The 23775-nt window shown below is 53.1% G+C and overlaps 3 protein-coding genes across 6 annotated transcripts in view; all 3 read left to right on the forward strand.

Annotated features, from left to right (window-relative positions):
- The window catches only part of PTK7 (protein tyrosine kinase 7 (inactive)), a 64300-nt gene extending 59575 nt beyond the window's left edge, over positions 1-4725 (forward strand). For both annotated transcript variants that reach the window (XM_019985565.2, XM_070778009.1), the window contains exons 18-20: positions 1878-2029; positions 2842-3020; positions 3730-4725. In XM_019985565.2, the coding sequence (XP_019841124.2) occupies positions 1878-2029; positions 2842-3020; positions 3730-3890 (492 nt within the window). In that variant the 3' untranslated portion in view covers positions 3891-4725. The remainder of the gene's footprint in view (positions 1-1877; positions 2030-2841; positions 3021-3729) is intronic.
- A 6775-nt stretch (positions 4726-11500) lies between these two features.
- Positions 11501-20634, forward strand: SRF (serum response factor). Its single transcript, XM_019985566.2, has 7 exons — positions 11501-12368; positions 14117-14383; positions 15424-15685; positions 16242-16361; positions 17397-17588; positions 17899-17975; positions 18205-20634. The coding sequence occupies exons 1-7, from the start codon at positions 11853-11855 to the stop codon at positions 18298-18300; spliced, it is 1530 nt and encodes a 509-aa protein (XP_019841125.1). The 5' UTR covers positions 11501-11852; the 3' UTR covers positions 18301-20634.
- A 512-nt stretch (positions 20635-21146) lies between these two features.
- The window catches only part of CUL9 (cullin 9), a 38003-nt gene continuing 35374 nt past the window's right edge, over positions 21147-23775 (forward strand). For all 3 annotated transcript variants that reach the window (XM_019985562.2, XM_070778007.1, XM_070778005.1), the window contains exons 1-2: positions 21147-21299; positions 23015-23647. In XM_019985562.2, the coding sequence (XP_019841121.2) occupies positions 23053-23647 (595 nt within the window). In that variant the 5' untranslated portion in view covers positions 21147-21299; positions 23015-23052. The remainder of the gene's footprint in view (positions 21300-23014; positions 23648-23775) is intronic.

Here is a 23775-nt window from a genome sequence, read left to right on the forward strand (position 1 = left end):
CAAGGTTTAGATAAGGTGGCAGAGGTGAAGGGGCCGTTGGCCTTTACAAGCACTCCCTGGCGCCCTGACTTTACCTTTGTTTGGTGTGGTTCACCTTCCCCCTAGGTGATGGCACCCTCCTGCAGGTACCGTTCTTACCTCCTAGACTGCCTTCTCACCAGGAGCCCAGTCTTGCCATCCCTGTTGTATTCCATCAGCACTCAGTTGTATGGCATTCAGTAGATGCTCAATTAATATGCATCCAATGCATTGATGTGTATTTTTTAAATGTTAATGTATCTTAATTATAATTACATTTAATATACTATATTATGGGCTTCCCCAATGGCTCAGTGGGTAAAGAATCTGCCTGCGATGCAGGAGACACAGGAGATGTGGGTTCGATCCCCCAGATTGGGAAGATCCCCTGGAGAATGGCAACCCACTCTAGTATTCTTGCCTAGAATGGACAGAGGAGCCTGGCAGGCTATAGTCCAAAGGGTCCCAAAGAGTTGGATACGACCAAGTGGCTAAACACAGCACGTAATGTATTATATACACTACATGGACACGGCTCAAACATTTTAAAAAGGTAGCAGCGAAAATCTCCCCAGCTGTCTTACATTTTATTTGTTTCTACACTTTGGAAGATAATTTTACATTATTTTCTAATGCTGAAGCTGCTTACAGTCCCTGACCCTATGTGAGGTATTTTAGAGAAACTCATGCATGTATACACTCATAAGAACCTTCAGAGCAGCGCTGTTCTCAATAGCCAAAATTTGTGTGGGGGTGGGAGTGGAAACACAAATGTCGTCCGGCCCTACAAAGAATAAATTATGGGGACTTCCCTGGTGCTCCAGTGGCTGAGACTCTGAGCTGCTAATGTAGGGGGCCAGGGTTTGATCCCTGGCGGGGGAGCGAGATCCCACATGCTGTAGTTAAGAGTTTGTATGCGGCAACTAAGACCCAATGCAGCCAAATAAATAGATATTTTTAAAATAGACATTTTAAAAAAGAACAAAGAAGTTACGATATATTTATGATGAAAAACAACTCAGTACCATGATATCCCAAAAAAGGGTGACTCTCCCAATGTTAAGTGAAAGAATCCAGGTACAAAAAAGATACACATTTTTGTTGCTTCCAGCTTTATCTGGTTCTCAAACAGGCCAAACTGAATTGCACTGTTGAGGAACATATGCGTAAGTGGTAAAACTATAAAGAACAGCCAAGAAATTATTATCCCAGAACGATGGTGATTACCTCTTGAGAAAAGGGGAGAATTCGTGATGGGGAAGGAGTCAATGGGGGTTTTCGGGGGGGCCTAGCATTGTTGATTTTTGTGTTTTTTTTTTTAACTTGATGTCTGTTAACTGAGTGTGGGTGTTATAATTATTCATGAAAGTAGACATATATTTAGTGAACTTTTCTATATGTAGTTCGCAACAAAAAATAGAAACCGAGTTTCCCTACTTTCTCTCTCTGGCCTTCGTCCCCCTTCTCAGAGGCAACCAGTCTGTGTATGTATGTGGGTGTGTATATCTACGTTCACTTATACACAAATTTTATACACAGATATGATTGTTTTTTAATATTATACGTTTTTTTTTTCATTCAGCAGCTGGTTACCGTGTGTTCTTCCCACCCCGTCTGCCACTCACTCAGTCTAGCACCTGCTGTGCGTGGGGGGAGCACTTCATTTCATTAAATTCAGTTCTTCCAAGGACCCAGGAGGCAGGTCCTTTTATGAGAAGGAAACAGGCTATTGGGCCTCTGCTCTGGGGCTTCCTAAGCATCGTGTTAACGGCCCTGAGACCCCACCAAGGGCTGTGTCAAGGGCAGTTCCGGAAACCCGCGGCCCTGGGCTGCTCTGACGGGCCCCTTCCTCGTTCCAGGTGGGCCTCTGCACCCAGGTGGCCCTGGGCATGGAGCACCTGTCCAACAACCGCTTTGTGCACAAAGACCTAGCCGCCCGCAACTGCCTGGTCAGCGCCCAGAGACAGGTGAAGGTTTCGGCCCTGGGGCTCAGCAAGGACGTGTACAACAGGTAGGGGGCGTGGGTGGGGTGGCGAGGGGCGGAGGGCAGACACAGCTGGGCCAGCAGAGGGGCCTAGTCCAAAGCTGGAGGGCCTGGGGGAGGGGGCCCAGACCCCTCCCACCCTCTCCCAAGGGTGCACAGGCACCCCAGCCCGTCGACCTCAGCTCCCTGACCTTACGCTTTTCTCTAGTGATAAAAAATTACAAATCTTTAAAAAGAAGAACTAGTCAAACTTTATAGCAATTTCTATATAATTTAACTATCCATAGGGGTCCCTCTGTTACTTCCTGAATTCAGTCATTATTCTTTGCAAGCCTAAGACTTAAAGCTCAGCACCCACGGCCAGAGATCATTCTGGAATACATGCTTACATAGTGCCTTCAGGAACCCCCCAACACCCCGAGTCATCCCAGCTCTGACTCACCACGGTTCGTCTGGCTGTTGCTTTAGTCATGGTTGGTTTATCACCAGTAAAGTTCTTTAAAATTTCTTTCCACTTAACATATGCATTTTTCACACTCTTAAACTGACAAAGTATGTATGACTAGAAGCTTTTAAAAAATACTGATATGTTGGCAAAGTCTGATTCTTAAGGGGATGTTTTAACCATCAGACCCCACACGGATGCCTCTAGATTTCATCTGGTGTATGTATGCCCCCACTGCTTGCTAAACAAAAATGTTTCCAATTTCCCAGGATGCCTTGAAACAGGAAACCTGGGCTCCAGCCCGGGTGTGAGACCAGACCCTTGGGGTGAGGCTGGGGTCCCAGGCCATGCCCCTCTCCCCACCCCACTGCCTCTGTGTCCTCCTGTCCCGCAGTGAGTACTACCACTTCCGCCAGGCCTGGGTGCCCCTGCGCTGGATGCCCCCCGAGGCCATCCTGGAGGGTGACTTCTCCACCAAGTCTGACGTCTGGGCTTTTGGCGTGCTGATGTGGGAGGTGTTCACCCACGGGGAGATGCCCCATGGTGGGCAGGCAGACGACGAGGTGCTGGCAGGTAGGCAGCTGTATTTCCAGGGGCCAGTTCACCGTGTTCTCTCGGTGGAGAGCTTACTCGGGGTCCTGGGGCCAGTTCAGCCGGCCTCCCCTCAGGGCTGGTGTCCACAGGTACGTGGATATGACCGTTCCACTTGTGAGATTCCTGACACGCATTCATACCGCTTGGTGAATAGCCCTTGTCCCTGTCGTGGTCACTCTAGCCACTCTTATGCCTGCCCATCGACCCCACTTAGGCCCCTGTGCACTGGCTGCTTCTTGTGCAGCGTGGACCCTGCCCCCGCCCGCCAGTGGGAACTGTCACCAGGGAAGGCCCTTTGCTTCAGTTGCAAGATACTTGCCAAGAACTGCTTGAATCTTTTTCTCACCCGCACTGTCCAGTGCCCCGGAGAGTCTCCCTCTTGTGGCTGCCTTTGGGAACTGCAGGCTCCGCATAGTGTTGGCAAGCATGCATGCTCAGTCACTCCAACTCTTTGGGACCCCGTGGACTGTAGCCTGCCAGGCTTCTCTGTCCATGGAATTTTCCTAGGCAAGAATGCTGGAGCGGTTTGCCATTTCCTACTTCAGGGGATCTTCCTGACCCAGGGATCAAAGCTGTGTCTCCCTACATTGGCAGCTGGATTCTTGACCCTTGAGCCACCTGGAAAGCCCACCGAGTATTGGACAGGTGGCTAAATATTTTGACTACCCTTCTTTCCTTCTTTCTACAGACTTGCAGGCTGGGAAGGCCAGACTCCCGCAGCCTGAGGGCTGCCCTTCCAAGCTGTACCGGCTGATGCAGCGGTGCTGGGCCCTCAGCCCCAAGGATCGGCCCTCCTTCAGTGAGATCGCTAACGCCCTGGGAGACAGCCCCGCAGACAGCAAGCCGTGAGGAGGGAGCCCAGGCAGGCTGTGCCTCAGGATGGCGTGGGCAGGGGAGGACTTCCTAGGGTGTGCCCACAGCATGAGGGGCTAGATCCCGGTCCTCCTGGGCCCTAGGGGCCCCGCCCTGGCACCACAGGCACTGCTGAGGACTGGCAGGGCCTGGGCTTTCTTCCTCTTCCCCACCTTCAGCCCTTCGGAGAGGCTGATTCGGACCCAGACTGGGTAGCTGGGGCCTTGGTCTGGGCAGCTTTCTCTGCCACCCCTACCCCATCAGGGACAGTGTGGGTGCCTCAGGTAACCCCAATTTCTGGCCTGGGTCTCCTCCTCTTGCCCGGGTCCAGTTCTGCCACCCACCTGCCAACTTCATTCCGGCGGGGTAGGGGTGTGTGGTGCTGGGCTGCGGGTGAGCTGGCTTCAAGGGAGTTCCTTAATATACTCAAGTCCTGCGTGGTTCTGGCCCCCCAGGGCCCACTTTGGGGTCTGCACTTGGATTGTGGAGGACACAGCCAGTGAGTCCTCCCGCGTGGACGCGAGGACTCTGACCCAGCCCCAAGTCTCCTCCCACCCTTCTCTCCTTTCCTCATCCTAAGTGCCTGGCAGATGAAGGAGTTTTCAGGAGCTTTTGACACTATATAACCCGCCCTTTTTTGTATGCACCGTGGGCGGCTTTTGTATGTAAATTGCAGCGCGGGGTGGGAGGGCATGGAAGGTGGGGGTTGGTCCTGGAGGAGACAGGACGGTGGCCCCCCCACCCCACACCTTTATTGTTGTTGTTGTTTGTTTGTTTTGGTTTTTTTTTTTTTTTACACTCGCTGCTCTCAATAAAGAAGCCTTTTTTACAACCTGCTTCTGATGCTCACTCCCTCCCGTTGTCCATAAATGATGTTCCTCCTTCCCTTGCACATCAGAAGGAGCCGTGTGCCTTCTCGGTGCCTGGCGTGGGGGTGCTACGGCAGGGATACCTGGTGGACACGGGCTCTGGTCTCTGGTTTGTGGAGCAGTTGGAAACTTTTTTTTTTTGGTCGTGCTGCTCAGCTTTTGGATCTTAATTGCCGAGTCAAAGAATTGAACCCAGGCTATGGCAGTGAAAAAGTGGAGTCCTTAACCACTCAACCACCAATTCTCTCAAGGAACAATTGAGAATGCGGGCTCAGAGGAGGCAGTCTTGTTTCTCTGATCCTGTGTTGTTCTCTGATGCCAACTAATTATTCTCTGCTGGCTGGCCACGTACTCACATTCAGGTGGTGCGTGTAGACATCCACATGTGAGGGTGGGATAGGAGGAGTTAATGATACCTTCCGGTCTCTGAATCCCTTCAAGACTCTAGGAAGGTGGTGAACAAGACAGGACTGAGCAAAGATGCATTTAATGCCTCACTGCTCCAGAGCTTTCAGCCTCAACTGGTTTGATTCCTGGCTCTTCCTTGCCCAGACCTCTCGTGCCATCAGTCTCCCTCTCCCAGACTGGAACTTCAGCATGGTTTCCCATCCACGAGAAATGAGTCCTGACCTCTGGAATTGTTCTGGTTCCTGCTGTTCCTCACCAGATGTTTCAGTAATGAAAAGAACAGCTGGGACTTCCCTGGTGGTCCAGTGGCTAAGACTCCACACTCCCGATGTAGGTTCGCTCCCTGGTCAGGGAAGTAGATCCTACATGCCACAACTAAGACCTGGCACTTCTGAATTAATAAAATATTTTTAAAAAGAATAGGTAATATTTATTAAATACTTGTTTTGTACCAGTCACTTTGCTAAGCACTTAATATGCATGATCTCATATTGAATTTGTTTGACCACTCTGTTAGCTGGATTTTATTGTCCCCTGTTCACACATTTGGGAGGCAAGGTAGTTTCCGTGAGGTCACCCAACTGGTAAGTGAGCCACTCTTGTGAATATACAGTGTGGTCCATCATCATGTGTTGTAGTGAAAAAATCCAGAGCAATTTATCTAGAACAGTGTTTTTCAAACTGTGGGTTGCACCCGGCAGTAAAAAAAAAATGAAATGTAATAAAAACTGTCAGAGTACATTATATACCTTATGGGTAAGTATTGTTTTACAAATTTTGTGTGTTGTATTTGGTATGTGTTTGGGGGTGTTGACTTATGTCTTAGTTATTACAGTGGTGCTTCTGCATAAAAAACCCACATCTCACACGAACAATCTATTTTCCTCAATGATAGTCTGCAAGTTGGTGAGGTTTGGTTGACCTTGACTAGACTTCGCTGCGTTCACCCAGGCTTGGTACCAGGTTGTAGGTCTAGCTTGGGTCTCCTCTCCTGGCCCCATGCCATGCTTTCATGGAGGAGCAGGGGCATAAGAAGTCCCATCAGGTCATGCCAGCACATTCATTTACTTATTTATGGCTGTGCTGTGTCTTCGTAGCTGCGCTCAGGCTTTGTCCAGTTGTGACGAGTGGGGACTACTCTTTGGTCGTGGTGCGTGGGCTTCTCATTGTGGTGGCTTCTTTTGTTGCAGAGCATGGGCTCTAAGTGTGGGCTCAGTAGTTGTGGTGCCTGGGCTTAGTTGCTCCAAGACATGTGGAATCTTCCGGACCAGGGATCAAACTTTGGTCCCCTGGATTGGTAGACAGATTCTTTTTTTTTTTTGGTAGACAGATTCTTAACCACTGGACCCCTGGAGTGGTCCCATGCTAGCACATTTAAAAGTGTAAGTGTATTAACATTTTACCAGCCAAAACAAGTCACAAGTCAAAACCCAACACCAGCACCAGAAAGGATGTGGATATCTCATTCCAACCCAAGTGTGAAAAGTGGGTGCAATAATTGAATTCACCCCAGTTTGCCATGTTAAAAATGATCTGTGGTTGAAATTCTGGGAAGGCAGTACTCTAGAAAGTCATTCATCACTTGAGCATCTTCTAACACCTGGTCTTCTTTGACTGCTCTACAGCCACTAACACAGCGGGTTACCTCTGCCTTTTTGGGGTGCTGCGTCATTGTATCATGCAGGATCTTTCAGTGTGGTGTGTGGGCTCTCTAGCTGTGGTGCACGGGCTCAGTAGATATGGCACCCTCGGGCTTAGTTGCCCCAGGGCACGTAGGATCTTAGTTGCCTGACCTGGGATTGAACCCACATCCCGGCATTGCAGGGTGGATTCTTAACCACTGGACCACCAGGAAGCCCCCACATCTGTCTTTTTGAACTCTGCTGCCTTGCCTTTGGTGACGGTACCCCCTGTACACTTTCTCTAACCAGGCCTTCTACAGCCCTGGTCGTGGCTTCCCTCTTCTGCCTGCTCCAGGGATGGCTGTTCTCCTGATTTCTGTCCTTGGTCTTCCTCTCTCTACGTTCTCAGCCTCAGGAATCTCCTCTTACCTCATGTGGCTTTAACTGGCCCTCCAGTGTGGACAGTTCCCAAAGCATTAGCTTCATTTCCAACCTCTACCTCAAGCTTTAGATTCACACTCCCTTTTTTCTAACAGGACATTTCTCTCTACCTGTTTCCGTGGGCCCAAACTGAACTTAACCTCTCTCTCAAACCTGTTCCTCCAGGCAAGTTCCGTGTTTCCATTGTTGGTACCATGGTTTATAGAGGAGTCATCCTTACTTAGAATCTCAACCCACCATGAACCATCTTTGAGCTCTCCATGCAGCTCATCACCAAGATCCATTTATTCTCCCTCTACTCTGTTTCTATCTTTGCTTAGTTTTAAGGGAATTTTTTTTTTTTTTTGCATAAAAGTAATACCGGGGACTTCCCTGGTGGTCCGGTAGCTAAGACTCTGTGCTCCCAGTGCAGGGGCCCTGGGTTCCATCTCTGGTCAGGGAACTAGATCCCGCATGCTGCCACTAAAGACACCACATGCTGCAGCTGAAAGATCCCAAGTGCCACAACTAAGACCCGGTATAGCCAAATAAAAAATTTTTTAAGTAGATCATGGAAGAAGTCAAGTGGTACAGATTTGTATAAAGCAAAAAACACATTCCTCTAGTCCCCAAAACCCACTCTCTGGTGGTGAGCACAATGCGTGTTTGCAGCGTGGCTGTCCTGACTTTTCCTGGGGACACTGACTTATGACCTTTTCATTCCCACTAACACTGCCATTGAGACCTCTTTTCTTCTACGTGAAGTTAAGAATCCCTATGTAAAGGTTAATCCCCAATGCAAACAGTTTTGTTTATTGGCTGCGCTGGGTCTTCGTTGCTTTGTGCAGGCTTTCTTTAATTGCCATCAGTGAGGGCTGCTCTTCTTGCAGTGTGCAGTGTTTCTCATTGTGATGGCTTCTCTTGTCGCAGAGCGCAGGCTCTAGAGCGCACTGGCTTCAGTCATTGCGGCTTGCAAGCTTTAGGGCACAGGCTCAGTAGCTGCGGTGCGCAGGCTTATTTGCTCCACTATATATGGAATATTCCCAGACCAGGGATCAAACCTGTGTCCCCTGCATTGGCGGGCAGATTCTTATCTACTGCACTACCCGGGAAGTCTGAAAACAATTTTTTCCCCCAACTTATTTCGCTTCGCTGGGTCTTGGTTGCTCAGTTGTGGCATGTAGAATCTAGTTCCCTGACCAGGGATGGAGCTGGGGTCCCTGTGTTGGGAGCTCCGAGTCTTAGCTACTGGGAGCTTGGAGTCTTAGCTACTCGGAGGAGTCTTAGCTACTGGAACTTACCAGGGAAGTTCCATGAAAATATTTTCAGAGTGTTAGCAATTTTTTGTGTGTGTGTGATAGCAATTTTTTAAAAGCAATCTTAAATTTGTTCTGATTTTATTTGGGTGATAAAAATCTGGAGAAAGAAAGGTCAGGTGGGAATGGTATAGAATGAGGAGAGCTGGCTGGAATCTTGATGCCCTTCTGGAGGTCCTTCATGGTCTGGATGGACAGGGGGCTACTGCAGTCGAGGCCTTATCTGAGAGGCACCAAGCTCACATTCCAGGGAGGCCAGGAAGGGAACTTATCTGAGTTCAGTGGGCTGTGCGGAGTCTGTGAGGAACCTGAGAGCAAACGCCTCTTCTATGGCCATCGTTCAGCTGCCCTCCAGCCTTTTGTGTTCTTGTGGTCACTTAGGTTCAGGGGTGCTAAAAATTCCAATTTTTTGAGAAAGGCTGTATATTCAGATTTTTATGTAAAATACCCTGATTTGAAAATATTCTGTGGTTGAAATAAAACACACCCATGAACCATTTTTTTTTTTGTTTTAATCATTGTGTTTGCCTTTTTTTAATTTGGCTGCACCAGTTCTCAGTTGCAGTAGGCAGGATATTCGATCTTTGCAGCAGGTGGTATCTAGTTCCCTGACCAGGGATCAAACCCAGGCCCCCTGCACAGGGAGCGTGGCATCTTAGCCACTGGACCACCAGGAAGGTCCCTGATCCAGTTTTCACTTTAACTTTATCCAACAATCAGCAGTTTTGTTTCCTGAACCTGCAGTAATGTAGTATGGGTGGAAGTCTACCCTCCTCCTTCCCCTTGCCCCCCGCCCCCCAGCTCTGGTTACAAAGGGTCATGAAGATGAAGCCATGGCAAGCTGGCAAAGGAGCTGTGGCACTAATACTGGTGGTGGCACTGACACAGGGGTTGGGTGAAATGGGAGACCCGTAAACCTCTGGGAAGGGAAGCCGAGGATGCTCACTGTGGACCCCTTTCCCTGTGGACGTGGCAGGCAGCTGTGGGTCTCTGCTGAGTGGCTGTCCACCCTTTGTGTGTCTAAACTAGGCATCTCAAACAGAGAAGTATTTAGATCCCGACAGCTGTGGTAAGACTGTGAGGCTCAGACAAACCCCAAGCAACCATTTGTGGCCCCTGAAACCCGTCTGGAACCTATTTATCTATTTGACCTGTTCTTCCTCTTGAGCTTACACATTCCATATGTTTAACTACCTGTTGTGTGGAGTAAATTAGGAAAAGAGGAGGGAAAAAACTCCTTGAAAAACTATTAGGAAAGGGGGATGAGGAGGGCTCTTAATTCCTGTATTTAGGGGTTTGATGAAAAAGCCGTGTTTTTAGTTATATTTGTGCATGTATGTATGTATATATACACACGATATCTCACAAATCTTGAACATACTTAATTTCAGTATTTTTCAAAGTCTTGGATTGCAATTCACAGTAAGATATGCAGTTGACATTGTTATCTAGTACACACACATTGAACCGTATGAAATCAGCAGTATTCTACCCTTGACCTATAAAATGGCAACTTTATATTGTTCAAACTAAAAATAATACAAAGAGAAGTTTTACACCATAATATTTACTCTTGTTTTTTGTGAGACCCATTAAATTAATAATAATTTACATGCTGGCTGCAGTATACTAAATTGCAGTATACTAAATATACCTATCACTGCCACTTGATTCACCACCGACTGCTTTATTTAATCTTTAATTTAAAGTGGGAATCATCACTCTCTCCCATCCCCTTAAACATAAGGTGATTACCTCACCATTGGACCACCACTAATCTTTATTAAGAACTTTGAGGGATGGGTACCAACAGTGAAGTCATGTGGAGTTTGGAGAGGTCAAACACTTGTTTCCAGGCGCAGGGCTAGGAAGAGGCAGCTTTCAGATTTTAATAATTTCTGTAATAGTGAAGTTCAAGCTACTTTCACTGCCTTGTAGCTAAGAACCAGACCCACACTGTAAACCTGGGTCTTGCAGCACTCCAGTCTAACTCCCCCCACCCTGCTTCTATGGGCTTTACTTGGTTTTTAAGAGAAGGGTGTGTGTGTGGCGCGCGTGTGTGCACTTGGCTTGCTTAAACTTTATGCTCTGCTACACTTTTTCCCAGGCCTCTGCACTGGCTGGGGGTGGGCTTTATCCCTGGGACCACCCCCTCCCCCAGTCCAGCCCGCAGCTGGAAGTCTTCACAGATCTTCGTCTCTCCTCCCTGCCCCCATTGGCGACCGGGAGGCCGACTGTCTCCCCGGGTCTTTTCCAGATGTACGTCTGCCAAAGATCCCCGCCCCCCGCAACCAGTATAGAGAATGATGAATGAGGACAGGGGAGCCGTCCTGGTGGGAAAGTGTCGTCGCCTTGAAAAGAGAGGGAAAGGGAAAGGAAGTGGTTGGGGGGAGGGGAATTGGTGGAGCCGAGAGGCCGCGCGGCGCAACAAGTCTGGACAGCGGGGACCCAAGCCCCCTCTGCTCGGCCAGTAACGTTGACTCCCTCAGGAAGGCTTGGGGAAGTGCTCTAATCCCTGTATTCCCTGGAAATTTGGGCTGCATATAATTTACTGCAATCCGCACAATCCACTCAGGGACTATCCCAGTGTTGGCTTCCAGCCCTTGCAGCGCCGAGTTCCCAGTGCGGTTCCCTCTCCTCCGCAAGACTGCGCCCCAGTGCTCTTCCAGGCTTCCTCTCTGCAGGTTCCTCCCAATTCTCTCTACCATTCTCTGGTCAGGGGGCGGAGTCGTACCTCCTCTCCTGTTCCTTTAAGAGGCGTCGGCTCCTCCCCTTTTGGAGTCGCCGTCTGACGCGGGATGACAGCAGCGAGTTCGGTATGTCTATGCAAATAAGCGCCCCCTGTGGGCCAATGGGGAGCGGAGGTGCCGGAACCGCGGACCAATGGGGCGGGGGTGCAGGGGCTCACCATATAAGGAGCGGCCTCGCCATAAAAGGAAACATTGTATCTCTTTATATGGGGGGAAGGGTCGGGGGATCCCTCGCCGCCAGCGCGTGGTCCCGGCCCCCTCCACCCGCCGTCTCGGCCGCGGCCGGCAGCCCCTGCCCCCCGGGGGACGCTGACGGCCGCCGGGCGCGCCGCCCTAGCGTACGGACAGGGGGCGCTCCGCGCGGCCTGGGGCAACCCGGGCCACAGGGGCAGGAAAGTGAGGGCCCAGGTCGGCCCGGGCGTGCAGGGGCCCCGGGTTCGCAGCGGTAACGGCGGCAGCGATAGCGGCATTAGCAGCAGCGGGAGCACCGGGTTGAACCGGGAAGCCGATGGCGGCGGCGGCGGCGGCTCCGATTCCTCGCTGACTGCCCGTCCGCCCTCCTGCATTGAGCGCCATGTTACCGAGCCAAGCTGGGGCCGCGGCGGCGCTGGGCCGGGGCTCAGCCCTGGGGGGCAGCCTGAACCGGACGCCGACGGGGCGGCCGGGCGGTGGAGGCGGCGGGACTCGAGGGGCTAACGGGGGCCGGGTCCCCGGGAACGGCGCGGGGCTCGGGCCGGGCCGCCTTGAGCGGGAGGCTGCAGCAGCAGCGACAACCACCCCGGCGCCCACCGCAGGGGCCCTCTACAGCGGCAGCGAGGGTGACTCGGAGTCGGGCGAAGAGGAGGAGCTGGGCGCCGAGCGGCGCGGCCTGAAGCGGAGCCTGAGCGAGATGGAGCTCGGTGTGGTGGTCGGTGGGCCCGAGGCGGCGGCGGCGGCCACGGGGGGCTACGGGCCGGTGAGCGGCGCGGTGAGCGGGGCCAAGCCGGGTAAGAAGACTCGGGGCCGCGTGAAGATCAAGATGGAGTTCATCGACAACAAGCTGCGGCGCTACACGACCTTCAGCAAGAGGAAGACGGGCATCATGAAGAAGGTACCGGGCTGGGAGGCTGGCCGGCCAACGGGAGCCCGGGAGGGTGGGGACGCGTAAGGGGAGCCCGGGAGGAAGGCAGAGCCGAGGCGGAGGTGAGAGGCGGCGAGTCCGCAGGAGGTGTGTGGGAGGGGTTGACTGTTGCCCCGGGAGGGTGAAAGGGGAGGGGCCGCCAGGGAAATGTGGGGAGAGGGGAGATGCCGCGAATGTCCGGAAAAGAGAGGAAAGGCGCCGAGGTGGGAGTGACGGGCGCGAGAGAGGAACACGGCCCTTGCAGAGCGGAGGAGTGAAGAGTGGTGATGGGAGGCTGCGGGGCTCCCGGGGAGGTGGTGAATGAGGCCGGGGGGTCAGTAGGTCCAGTGCTCTCTGGTGTTCCGGGGAAGGCGCCGGAAAAGCAGGGAACAGATAAGAAGGTATGGGGGCGAGGAGGCTGGAGCTGTGTAACAACAATGAGCGAACATGTGTGGGAGGAAGGTGGGCATCGCTAGAGTGGTGTTGGATGGAAGGACGGGCAGGGCTGATGACCGAATGGGGCTCAAGAGCCCCAGTTAAAGGAGCAGGGCAGGAAAACGGATGCTACCCTGAGCATCAGAAACCAAGTCCTGCGATGGCCATGAGTCTTCATGCATCTACTGGAAGCCGGCACACTCCCTGCAGGACAGGCCTCAGAACCATTTGCCCTTGGGATAAGTGGGATTTCCAGCCCTAGGGAAAAATCGGTGCACGGAGTTTGGGGAGAAGGTTTGCAGAGGTACCTAGCAATGCCTCCTCTTCTAGCTGATTATCCAGTGAAAAGAATGAGGAAAGGAGTCATTTTGGGGCTATAGAAGATATGGAAAGGAATGGAAGCAGAGAAACCGGGAAACAAGAAGCTCGAACTCTGGAAACATTGGCCGGTGTTTATATCCAATCTCATATAGAAACCAAGGCTGCTTCCAGTGGTTTGTGGAACTTTATTGGGAGTGAGGATGCCACCTATGGGGCCATCCTTGAAGGCCCCTTCCTGGCTTTATGGCAGGGTCAATTCAGTCGCTCAGTTAATGTCCGACTCTTTGTGACCCCATGGACTGCAGCACACCAGGCTTCCCTGTCTATCACCAACTCCCGTAGCTTGCTTAAACTCATGTCCATCAAGTCTGTATTATGGCAGGGTAGTAGTTGCTAATCTAGCTGCCATCTCCCATCACGCCAGACACTGTTGTATCGAGACAAAGAAAGTGAAAAAAGGGAGCAGAGTTCTATAGAGCAGGACAAAATGGCAACAGGTTAGTGCCTGTGCAGTTTCTGGAAAGAAATATGGGACATTTAGAGTTTAGGTGGCTCCTTATCCATGACATCTATGTGACATTCAGTGTAGTAGCAACTTCATCCTGGTCCCTGTGATGGTGAGGAGGTGTTGGGAGCCATCTCTTCATGAGGCTCTGGCACCAAGCTGTAGTGAGGAGCAGCTCCCTGGGCCACTCTGTGTCTGCTGAGGTTATATGCTCTGTCACCAGAGCTGTGACTATTTGCTTGGGGTATCTGCTGGTCAGTGGGGCTGTTCCTCAAAGGAGGGGCATGGGGTTTTTCTTCTACTCTTCAGCTAACCTTCAGATATCCTTCAGACAGGACCCCCTTAGAGTCACTGGAGAGGAAGGTCATTATTGGAGTGGGAGCTTGAGATCACTGTATACTTCCTCTTTCCTACTAGCCAAGGAAGGTAGCAATTAAACATGTTGCTGTTCTACCCATCTCCTCCCCCCTACCCTCAGGCCTATGAGCTGTCCACGCTGACAGGGACACAGGTGCTGTTGCTGGTGGCCAGTGAGACAGGCCATGTGTATACCTTTGCCACCCGCAAACTGCAGCCCATGATCACCAGTGAGACTGGCAAGGCACTGATTCAGACCTGCCTCAACTCGCCAGACTCTCCACCCCGCTCAGACCCCACCACAGACCAGAGAATGAGTGCCACCGGCTTTGAAGAGACAGACCTCACCTACCAGGTGTCGGAGTCCGACAGCAGTGGGGAGACCAAGGTGTGTTTGGGTCTCCTGTCTGAGGGGAAGGAAGGGGAGGGACCTGACCAGCAGAGAGGGGAAGAAGGGGTCTTTCTCCCTTAGCCTGGACAGGTGGATAGGTGCCTACTGATGTGGAGTGGAGCCGGGTTAGTGCCCCGCATCTTAGGGTACAGGTGTCCATCCTTGCTATCCTGACAGGAGGCCGGCCCCCTAGATAAGCGGGCGGCCTCCGTGCCCATATAAGGCCGGCTCCGGCTCCACGCCGGCCTCCCGCCTGCAGCCCGCCTGCCTGGCAGGGCTCTTGCATTCCTCCCGCCAGCTGTCTCCCTGCTGGGGGCGGGGGCGTCGTTTAGCCCTGCCCTCCTGGCTGACTGGGTCGCCCGGGAATAGGAAGGGAGCACTTATGGGTTCCAGGGTCCTGGGAAGCCAGCACTGTCAGCAGGCCGGCTGATTGGCTACGCTGGAGACTACCTTACAAGCCAGCCGCCTGCCCCTTCAGGATGTCCGGGCCTGCGCACGTTAGGGAGTGTATTCACTCGGCTGTTAGGGATGCCGGCCCTGGTTACGCCTCCCCCTTCCTTTTCCCGGTAAGGAGAGGGGGCGGGGCTTCCTCCTCTTACTGCTCTCGGGAGCCCCACCTTCCGGGTGGCCCTTCACGAACTGGCCAATCGGAGGAAGCGGCACTGTTTGCCTTAGCAACGCCTCCGCCAATCAGGGGCTTCGAGCTCCACTGCTTCGCCAACGTCCGGCGCTGACCCACCTCCAGGATCTGAACCCCCCTCAGTTCTCTGGGCTTGGTTCTCAGCTCGTGGCTTTCTCCTTCTTCTAAGAACAAAGGTTCCCTGAGGGGAGAGTCCGTGTTCTAGACTCTCCAATATTTTAGTGGTAGGGTTAGTTTATTCCCAGGACATTTTGCTGAATGAATAAAGTCTTTGGTGCTTCATTGCCAGACCCCTCAAGATCGCTCTCAAACCCTAAGTTCCCTGAAAAACTGAGAAACCTATCTCAGAAGCAGGATCTGGGAGAGGCTCACCACTCCATCTTTACTCTGGGTGTAGGATACACTGAAGCCGGCGTTTACCGTCACCAACCTGCCGGGTACCACCTCCACCATCCAGACAGCACCCAGCACCTCTACCACCATGCAAGTCAGCAGCGGCCCCTCCTTTCCCATCACCAACTACCTGGCACCAGTGTCTGCTAGCGTCAGCCCCAGCGCTGTCAGCAGTGCCAACGGGACTGTGCTGAAGAGTACGGGCAGTGGCCCCGTTTCCTCCGGAGGCCTCATGCAGCTGCCTACCAGCTTCACCCTCATGCCCGGTGAGTCACAAGGGGCAAACTGAGCATTCTAAGAGTGGGTTTAGGGCTGGTGCAAGGAGAATGTCTTTTCTTACTCAGAAGGAGGATGGACAGGGGCCAGAGCCTGAGAGAAGCCTCTTATGTCCCATTGGTAGATATGCCCCTCCCCACTGGGACTTGAACTGTCTTTGTCAGTAAATTTCCACCATACACTCGGGCCTTGCCTAGCAAGCCCAGCCCTGTGCCCCCACTGCCACAGGGATAGGAGACATTCTACCACTTCCCTACCTTGATTGGAAGGCACATTGTGTCCTTGATGGATGGGTGCCTGCTCCTGTGTCAACCAAAGAGGGTAGAGGCAGGTTCTGGGGCAGGGGAAAGAGGGAAGGGCAAGAACAGAATATGGAACCCCCTGGAGATAAGATTCTGGACCTCAGGGGCCCCTTTGGCTCTCAGGAAGGATAGTGATGGGAGTTGGGGATAGAATGGCAGCCCCTGGGCCTGGGGGTGTTTGAGGGAGCTTGGTGAAAGTGGTGGTGGGTAGGACAGAGCACGAGTAAGTCTCTGTGTCTTCTAGGTGGGGCAGTGGCCCAGCAGGTCCCAGTGCAGGCCATTCAGGTGCACCAGGCCCCACAGCAAGCGTCTCCCTCTCGCGACAGCAGCACAGACCTCACGCAGACCTCCTCCAGCGGGACAGGTATAGCTTGAAACTCTGTCACCTCTCTGCCCTCCCTCATTCATGAGACCTAGCAGCAGGTGCCCAGGATTATCCATCCTGTAACTAAGGTCAGCAAATTTCTTAATGTGGAGACTGAGGCTTTTGGGTTAACCCTTTCCCTAATCCTTTTGAGAAAGTCAGGTGAGGATGGCTAGTTTTGAATCCCGCCCTGCAGTGGGGCTGTGGATTTCAGGAAGAAATTGGGGACCATTGAGGCCACTCTCCTTCACACTCAGGTGAAAAGCCTGAGGCCCTGAAGGAAGTTCCTTTCCCACAGACACACATTTGCTCAATTGCCAGGAAGGATTGACAGAGCAGTTGTCTCCTTGTGGGAGGGTATCCTAGCTTTTGAGTAATCATAAGTCCCCTCCATGTCTCTAGTCATTTTAGAAATGATGAGACATTTTCAAAATAAAATTACTTTGAAGTTCTTGTTAATCACAACCCTGTTACACAAAGTGTGGTCTGTGGAAGGAGGACCAGCATCACGTGGGAGCTTGATAGAAATGCAGACTCTCAAGCCTCACCCCAAACCTATTGAATCAGAATCTGCACTTTTAACAAGATCCCCCAGTGACTGTACACACATTAACGTTGGAGAAGTGCTTGTTTAAAAGCTGGTTCTGTTAGCCGCATGTTGAGGAAGAGGGAGGAGAAGAACAAATGAGAAATGGGATGTAGGCTCTCTGTCAGAGAAGAGTATCTGAGTCTCCTTGGCTTGGGTCAGTCATTGTAATCTTTGTTTTTCCCAGGGCCTTGGGGTCTTGGAACAAAGCAGATAGATAATCGAATAGCACGATGTGATAGGATACACTGAAAGTTGGTGCGGTTGTGTTCAAGAAAAAAATAAGGCTTTTCTCAGTCGATGACAGGGAACAGAGGAAGGAGCTTTGTCTAGGTTTCGACCTGGGCAATGGCAGGAGGGCTCTGGAGGCCTGGAGTTCCTGGGGGTGGGATGGGGGCTCTCAGTCAGCACCAGTCCTGACCTCCCTGACGTGTGTCTGTGTTTGCCAGTGACGTTGCCTGCCACCATCATGACGTCATCTGTGCCCACAACTGTGGGCGGCCACATGATGTACCCCAGCCCCCATGCGGTGATGTATGCGCCCACCTCGGGCCTGGCTGATGGCAGCCTCACTGTGCTCAATGCCTTCTCCCAGGCGCCATCCACCATGCAGGTGTCCCACAGCCAGGTCCAGGAGCAAGGTGAGTCAGGGGCAGGGCTGCAGAAAGGAGGACCGTTTCCTCCCTCACACACACGTTCACATGCCTCCCCTCGACTCACATGCACACACTCAAACATACCCAAACCAGATGCTCACACATATACCTATATGTACACACACATAGATGCTGCCACACATACTCACATGCACACTTGACACATTTGGACACTCACCCTTGGGCACTTACATCTGAGATTCACCCAACTTGTGCACTTATCATCACACCTCCAGAATCTGGAAGTTTCTCTTGAGCAAGTGATTTGAGTCTCTCCTGTGGTTATCTCATGCAGGTGGCGTCCCCCAGGTGTTCCTCACAGCACCATCTGGGACAGTGCAGATCCCAGTTTCTGCAGTTCAGCTTCACCAGGTAGGTGGGGGCACCTTCCATTCCAGCCAGCCAGCCAGCCTCTTCTTTATCTTGACTTGGGGGATTTCATTACTGGGTGGTCCAAGCCAAGATCCTTAGCCGGGAGGCCTGTCCATTTTCCTGGTCAGGCCTGGGTGGTGGGCAGGTGGGCAGGCAGGCAGGGGGCAGCCTGAGCTGGCCGGTCAGTTCCAGCCCCCCACCTCCTCCTTACATACCCCCTTCCCTCCAGATGGCTGTGATAGGGCAGCAGGCCGGGAGCAGCAGCAACCTCACCGAATTACAGGTGGTGAACCTGGATGCCGCCCACAGCACCAAGAGTGACTGATCCGCCCTGCCGCCCTGGACAGATGGCCCAAGGGACGGCACCACTTATTTATTGTTGCCTTTTCACGTTTTCTTTACACACATGTTGACGGGCCGCAGGAGGGAGGCGGGGAGGAGCGTGGGCAGCCACAGGACTGAGCCCTCTCACTCCAGCCAAAGAAATGGGCCAGCCTGCCCTCCACCCCGGCCTCCCGCCCCCTTCCCCCCTCTAGCTCCGCCTCCCATTTTGTTGCCGGTGGGGCTGCCCTCCCTCCTCAGGCTCCCCTTGCCAGCTTGGCTCCATGTTTGCCATGAGTATTAGCTTACCCGATGGGACCGTGCCCCCACCACCATCACACACAGGTCTCTGTGGGACTAGGCACTGTGTCCCCCTGAGGAAGCAGCGGGGTGGAGGGCCTCTCCCCAGTCTCCTTGCTGACCCCATGTCAGCACTGTGTCTGCCACAGGCTGGGTCAAAAGAGCCCACCCCCTGACCCTCAGGGAGCCAGCTGGGGAGATGGGGCTTCTTCCCTCAAGCCGTGCCCGTGGCCCCTACAGCTCCTGAGCAGCGGGGCCTGTGCTCCAGCACAGCAGATTCCCAGGGCGTCCTGCCCTGCCCTGCCCTGCCCTGCCCTGCCGCTCCCTTTGGAACTCCAGGGGCTGCTGGCTTGGAGGGAACCACCCGTGTTCCCCTGTCTTCCCCCCTCTCCTCCCAGCTGCTTTACTTAAAGTTGATTTTGAACTTTTTATTTGAGGAGACGAAGTGAAAACAAATCTATAAATATATATTTTTAAAATATTTAACTTTTTTTTATGGCGTTTTTCTCGTCCCCCTCCCTGCCCAAGCTCCCCTTCCCTGGGGAGCCCTGAGGCTCCCCGGAACTGGCTGGGCCTCTGGGGACAGAGCCACCCCATGAGCTTGGGTCTCGCCAGTGTGGGGGGGGAGATTGCCCGGTCCTGGGTTGTTTCCAGGAGAAAACCGGGGGAGGGGCCCTCAGGCCATGCCCCAACGGGGTGGGGAGGGTGACCCACAGCTCTGGGCCTCTTTTTGCCCTTCAGAGCTGTTGCTAGGGAGAGGGAAGAGGGAGACCAAATGTGGGTGGGGGGTGGGAGGGTGTCAGAGGCAACTGACTTCATTTGTGCCACACGCATGGGCATTGCAGCCTTGTGCGCCCCCAGGCCTGCAGCTGCCTGGGGCCCAAGTTGCAGTGAGCAGGGTGGGGTCTGGGAGGGGGCGAGAGGCAGGATTGGGGGGCAGAAGAAATGGGAGCAGCTCTTGGGCTGAGTGTGGGATTAGGGGAGCCAGAAATGGCAGCTCTCCCAGGGAGTGAGCAGCTACTGTAACTTTTTAAAATTAAGACAAAAAGCCTTGAAGAAAATGACTTTATTTTTCTAAGTGTAACCTCAGTATTTATGTAATTTGTACAGGGGCCGTGCCCCACCCCCTCTGCCCCCTTTGGGGTAGATCTTGAGGGTGGGCCAACATAGGGGGAGGGTCTTTTACCCTGTGTCAGAGCCTACCTTCACCACCTGTATCAGAGAGGGAGCTTTTTCAAAACAGGGCAGTGGGGGGTGGGTGGAGTTTTATTAACCCCTTAGGTCTGCCTTGAGTAGGAACAAGCCTGCTTCTGTGATGAGGTGAAGGGGTGGGGGAAGTTTATACACACAGCCTAATTATCATGGGGATGATTTGCCAACATGTTTGAAAACCTCCGGACCTCTAACCCCCTTTGCTGTCTTGCCCCAGTTTGGGGTGCCAAGATGGAAGCCATCTTTCTGGCTTTCTCCAGAAGATAGCAGGGGACTTATGGGTGGCTTATAGATTGGGGCATGGCAAATCAGGGGTCAGAGAGTGGGGGAGCTTGGGACTCAGGTCTGCAACTGCCCAGCCCCTTTTCTCTACTCTTTGTTTTCACTCCACCATCACTCACTCACTCCCCTCTCCCTCACGCTGGGGAGGAGACCTTGATGAATTCCTCCTCTCCTTCCCACAAAAGACAGACCCAGTGAGTGAATCAGGCAAAGTGCTTATAATGTGTGTTGTGTGAGCGTGGCCTTGGGAGAACATGCGTGCGTCAAGGATGAGGTGGCATTTTTACGTGCAGCGACCCTTGGTGTTTCCCTTCCTTGGTGGCTCTGGGGTGTGTGTGTGTGTGTGTGTGTGTGTGTGTGTGCGCGCGCGCGTGCCCGAGTGAATGTGTGTGTGCGAATGTGGGGTGTGTATGTTAGTGGTTTCTACTTCCCCTGGGATGCTGACCCAGGAATAGTGGACATGGTCACAGTCCTATGTACAGAGCTTTCTTTTGTATTAAGAAAAAAATACTCTTTCAATAAATGTATCATTTTTGTGCACAGACTGTGGGGTCTTTGCTTTTGTTTTCCCATATTGGAGCGGGGGAGGTATGAACACAGACGTGCTGAGAAACAAGCGTCTTGTTTAATGAAACGCATGGGTGCTTTGGGCTGTTGAACTCTACTGATTTGAGTTAAGGAACACATCGGGGGTGATGGTTAGGGCCTTTATCTTCAGCCCCAGCTGTGCTAGGTGCTTAGGTCAACACAGAGAGAAGCAATTTTAATTAATAGGAAAAAGAACGCAACCAATCCAAAGCCTCGGGTATGGGAAACTCATGGCCACGTGACCTAGAGCAAACTAAGAGGACAGCCCTAGGATGTGAGTGTGCGTTTCGGTGGGAGACGAAGGCAGATCCAGTAAAGGGCAAGGAGGGCTTCAAAGCCGATACTGGAACAGAAAGGGCAGCCTACGGCTGCGGAGAAACGGGCCACGCTACCACGACCCCTAGGCTCCGCGGGCAGCGCGCCCCCAGACGCGGGAACTACGCATGCTCCGCCGGCGCACCGTGCCGCCGCCGCGCTCAGCTATGGGCCGCGGTGGGACCCGTAGCCGCCCGGCCGTGCGCGCACTGGCGGCGTGACCCGGAAGGGAGCCGCGGAGGAGGCGGGGCCAGCACTGCGGGACCGGCGCCGGGCCCCAGCGAGGGCCGAGCCGGGAGGTGGGAGGTGAGAGGAGAGTTCTGCGCCCTCCCCGCCCCTGCCCCGTCCCTTCCCCGGTTCCTTGCCCACTCTCCGTGGCGCTGACGACAGGAGCCAGGTCTTGCCGAGATTCGCTCGGTCCGGTCAGCCTCCTCCGACCGCGCCCCCCCACCTCCTCCGCCCCCCAAGCCCGTTCTCCGGCGGGTGCTGGCCTCCCCCACCGCCCCTGCTGGCTTGCAAGCTCGGGTCTGACCTGCCACCTATGCCTACCTGCTGTCTCATCCCCGCAACCAAGACTTCGCCTCCCCATCTCAGTTTATTTCTCCTGTTCTCCAGCCCTTCCTCTCTCCCCATTTAGGCCTTTCCGATTGTGTTATTCATCCCGCTCATCAGTTGTCCATCGCACATCACTTGGTTACCTCCTGTCTTGCTCGCATCTCCCTCTCCCCCCGCCCCCGCCCCCGCATGCTATCTGGACCCCTACCCGCTTCGAGAGCACATCCCGTCTTCCCCTCCTCTTCACGCCTTTCTTCTACTCTCATCCTCTATCCCTGTACCCCAACATGTACCCCAACATGACCCCTGCTCTGATCACCATTTCTTCATTTGGGTTTGCTGTCCTTTCTTATCCTCACCATTCCCTGTTGCCCCCACACTGGTTCGTATCTTTCCCTGATCACTAACATAGCCGTCAATCCGCACCTACTTATAATTTTATTCTGACACATTAGCGTTCTACTTACCTGGGGACTGCTCCTACCTTCTCCCTCGCTAAGAATAGTAGTATTAGATTCTGTTTACTGAGCACTCTGACTGTATGCTAGAGGCTGTTCTGAACGCTTTATATATGTGACCTTAGTAAGTTTTTATAACAATTTTGTAAGCTGGGTTTAAATATTATTATCTTGCAGAGGAGAAAACTGAGGCTTAGAGATTGACTTGTCCAAAAGTACACATATAAGAAGTGAAGGAGCCAGAATTCAGAGTCCCATGTATCTGAATCTGTACTGTATAGCCTCTCTTAATACCTCTGCTGTCTCCTGACCTCATTCCCTACTCTTCAACTCCATGATTATTACCTCCATCTAGATCTACTTAACTTAGACCCTTACCATACATACAGCATAAGGGCAGGGTGGGACTTGGTTTTTTTCCTCCCATAATTTCATTTGGATCCCTAGTCCCCTCTCCCTTTCCCAGTGTTCTCATACCTTTTTCTCATCCAGTCATCTGCCTCCTTTAGTCTCTCTTCTTAATATCTGCCATGATCCCCCCTTTATACCCACAGTCCCGCTTTAACCTGTCATTTATGCTCCCTGTCCTGCCCCTTCCCCATCCTGACTTTCCTGACTTGTTCTGGCCCCACTGTCTCACAGGCTGCTGGCCTACCTGCTCAACCATGTCATCCTTCTAAGTCTTGATCTGTACCCCTCAGCCACCCTCCTGTTCTGCCCAAATTGTCCTGATTAACCATCAGCTCTTTTTCTTATCTTGCTTTCTATTCTTCTCTTCCTCTCTTGTAATTTTTTCCATTTCAGAAACCTTTTCATTTCCTTCTATCGCTGTTTTTCACTCTGTTCTCCTTGTTACAAATCCCAAAGTGTGTTTAGGTTATTTATTCCATCCTTTCCTTGGCCTTTTCTCTTTGGCCTCCAAATTCCATGCAGCCTACCAATCACCCCCCACCCTGTCTGCGCCTCAAGGTTCCACCCCCTTCACGTAGGTTTTTCTCTTTCCCACAGTGCCTCTGTCTCTCTCCCGTGTGTCCCAGGAAGTCAGGATGGTGGGAGAACGGCGCACTGGGGACCTCACGGTGCCCTTGGGGCCCCGGCTGCAGGCATATCCCGAAGAGCTCCTTCGACAGCGGCCTGGACAGGATGGGCATCCTGAATACCTGATCCGATGGAGTGTCCTGAAGTGTGGGGAAGTGGGTAGAGCGGGCGTGGAGGAGGGCAAGGCCGAGCACATCCTTATGTGGCTGTCAGCCCCCGAGGTCTACGCCAGCTGTCCCACGCTGTTAGGGGAGCGGGCGTTATCCAAGGGACCTCAGCACGAGACAGCTGGGGGTCCAGCAAGCTTCCCCCGAGACCCAGGCAGTCTGGATGACGTGGCCATGGGAGAGATGGAGGCGGACGTGCGGGCACTGGTGCGCAGGGCTGCCCGGCAGCTGGCAGAAGGTGGGACCTCGAGCCTCACGGCCGCTGTGCTCCACACCATCCACGTGCTCAGCGCCTATGCCAGCATCGGGCCCCTCACCGGCGTCTTCAGGGAGACGGGCGCCCTGGACCTACTCATGCACATGCTGTGCAATCCTGAGCCTCAGATCCGTCGGAGTGCTGGCAAGATGCTGCAGGCCCTGGCAGCCCACGACGCTGGTGAGAGACAGCCATGGGAAGAAGGGAGCCCCTGGAGAGGATGGGGCCACAGGAGTAAGAACAGGAAGAGGAGGGGTTTCCCAGCTCTGTAAGAGCACCTAGTATTTGGTAGACATCAATTTCATTGC

The sequence above is a fragment of the Bos indicus genome, chromosome 23 (assembly GCF_029378745.1).
Source record: "Bos indicus isolate NIAB-ARS_2022 breed Sahiwal x Tharparkar chromosome 23, NIAB-ARS_B.indTharparkar_mat_pri_1.0, whole genome shotgun sequence".
Lineage (NCBI taxonomy): Eukaryota > Metazoa > Chordata > Mammalia > Artiodactyla > Bovidae > Bos > Bos indicus.

Coding starts and splice junctions, on each gene's coding strand:
- SRF (XM_019985566.2), top strand. CDS start 11,853: ATGTTACCGAGCCAAGCTGGGGCCGCGGCGGCGCTGGGCCGGGGCTCA. Junction 15,686..16,241: donor CAGCTTCACCCTCATGCCCG/GTGAGTCACAAG, acceptor TGTGTCTTCTAG/GTGGGGCAGTGGCCCAGCAG. Junction 16,362..17,396: donor GACCTCCTCCAGCGGGACAG/GTATAGCTTGAA, acceptor TGTGTTTGCCAG/TGACGTTGCCTGCCACCATC.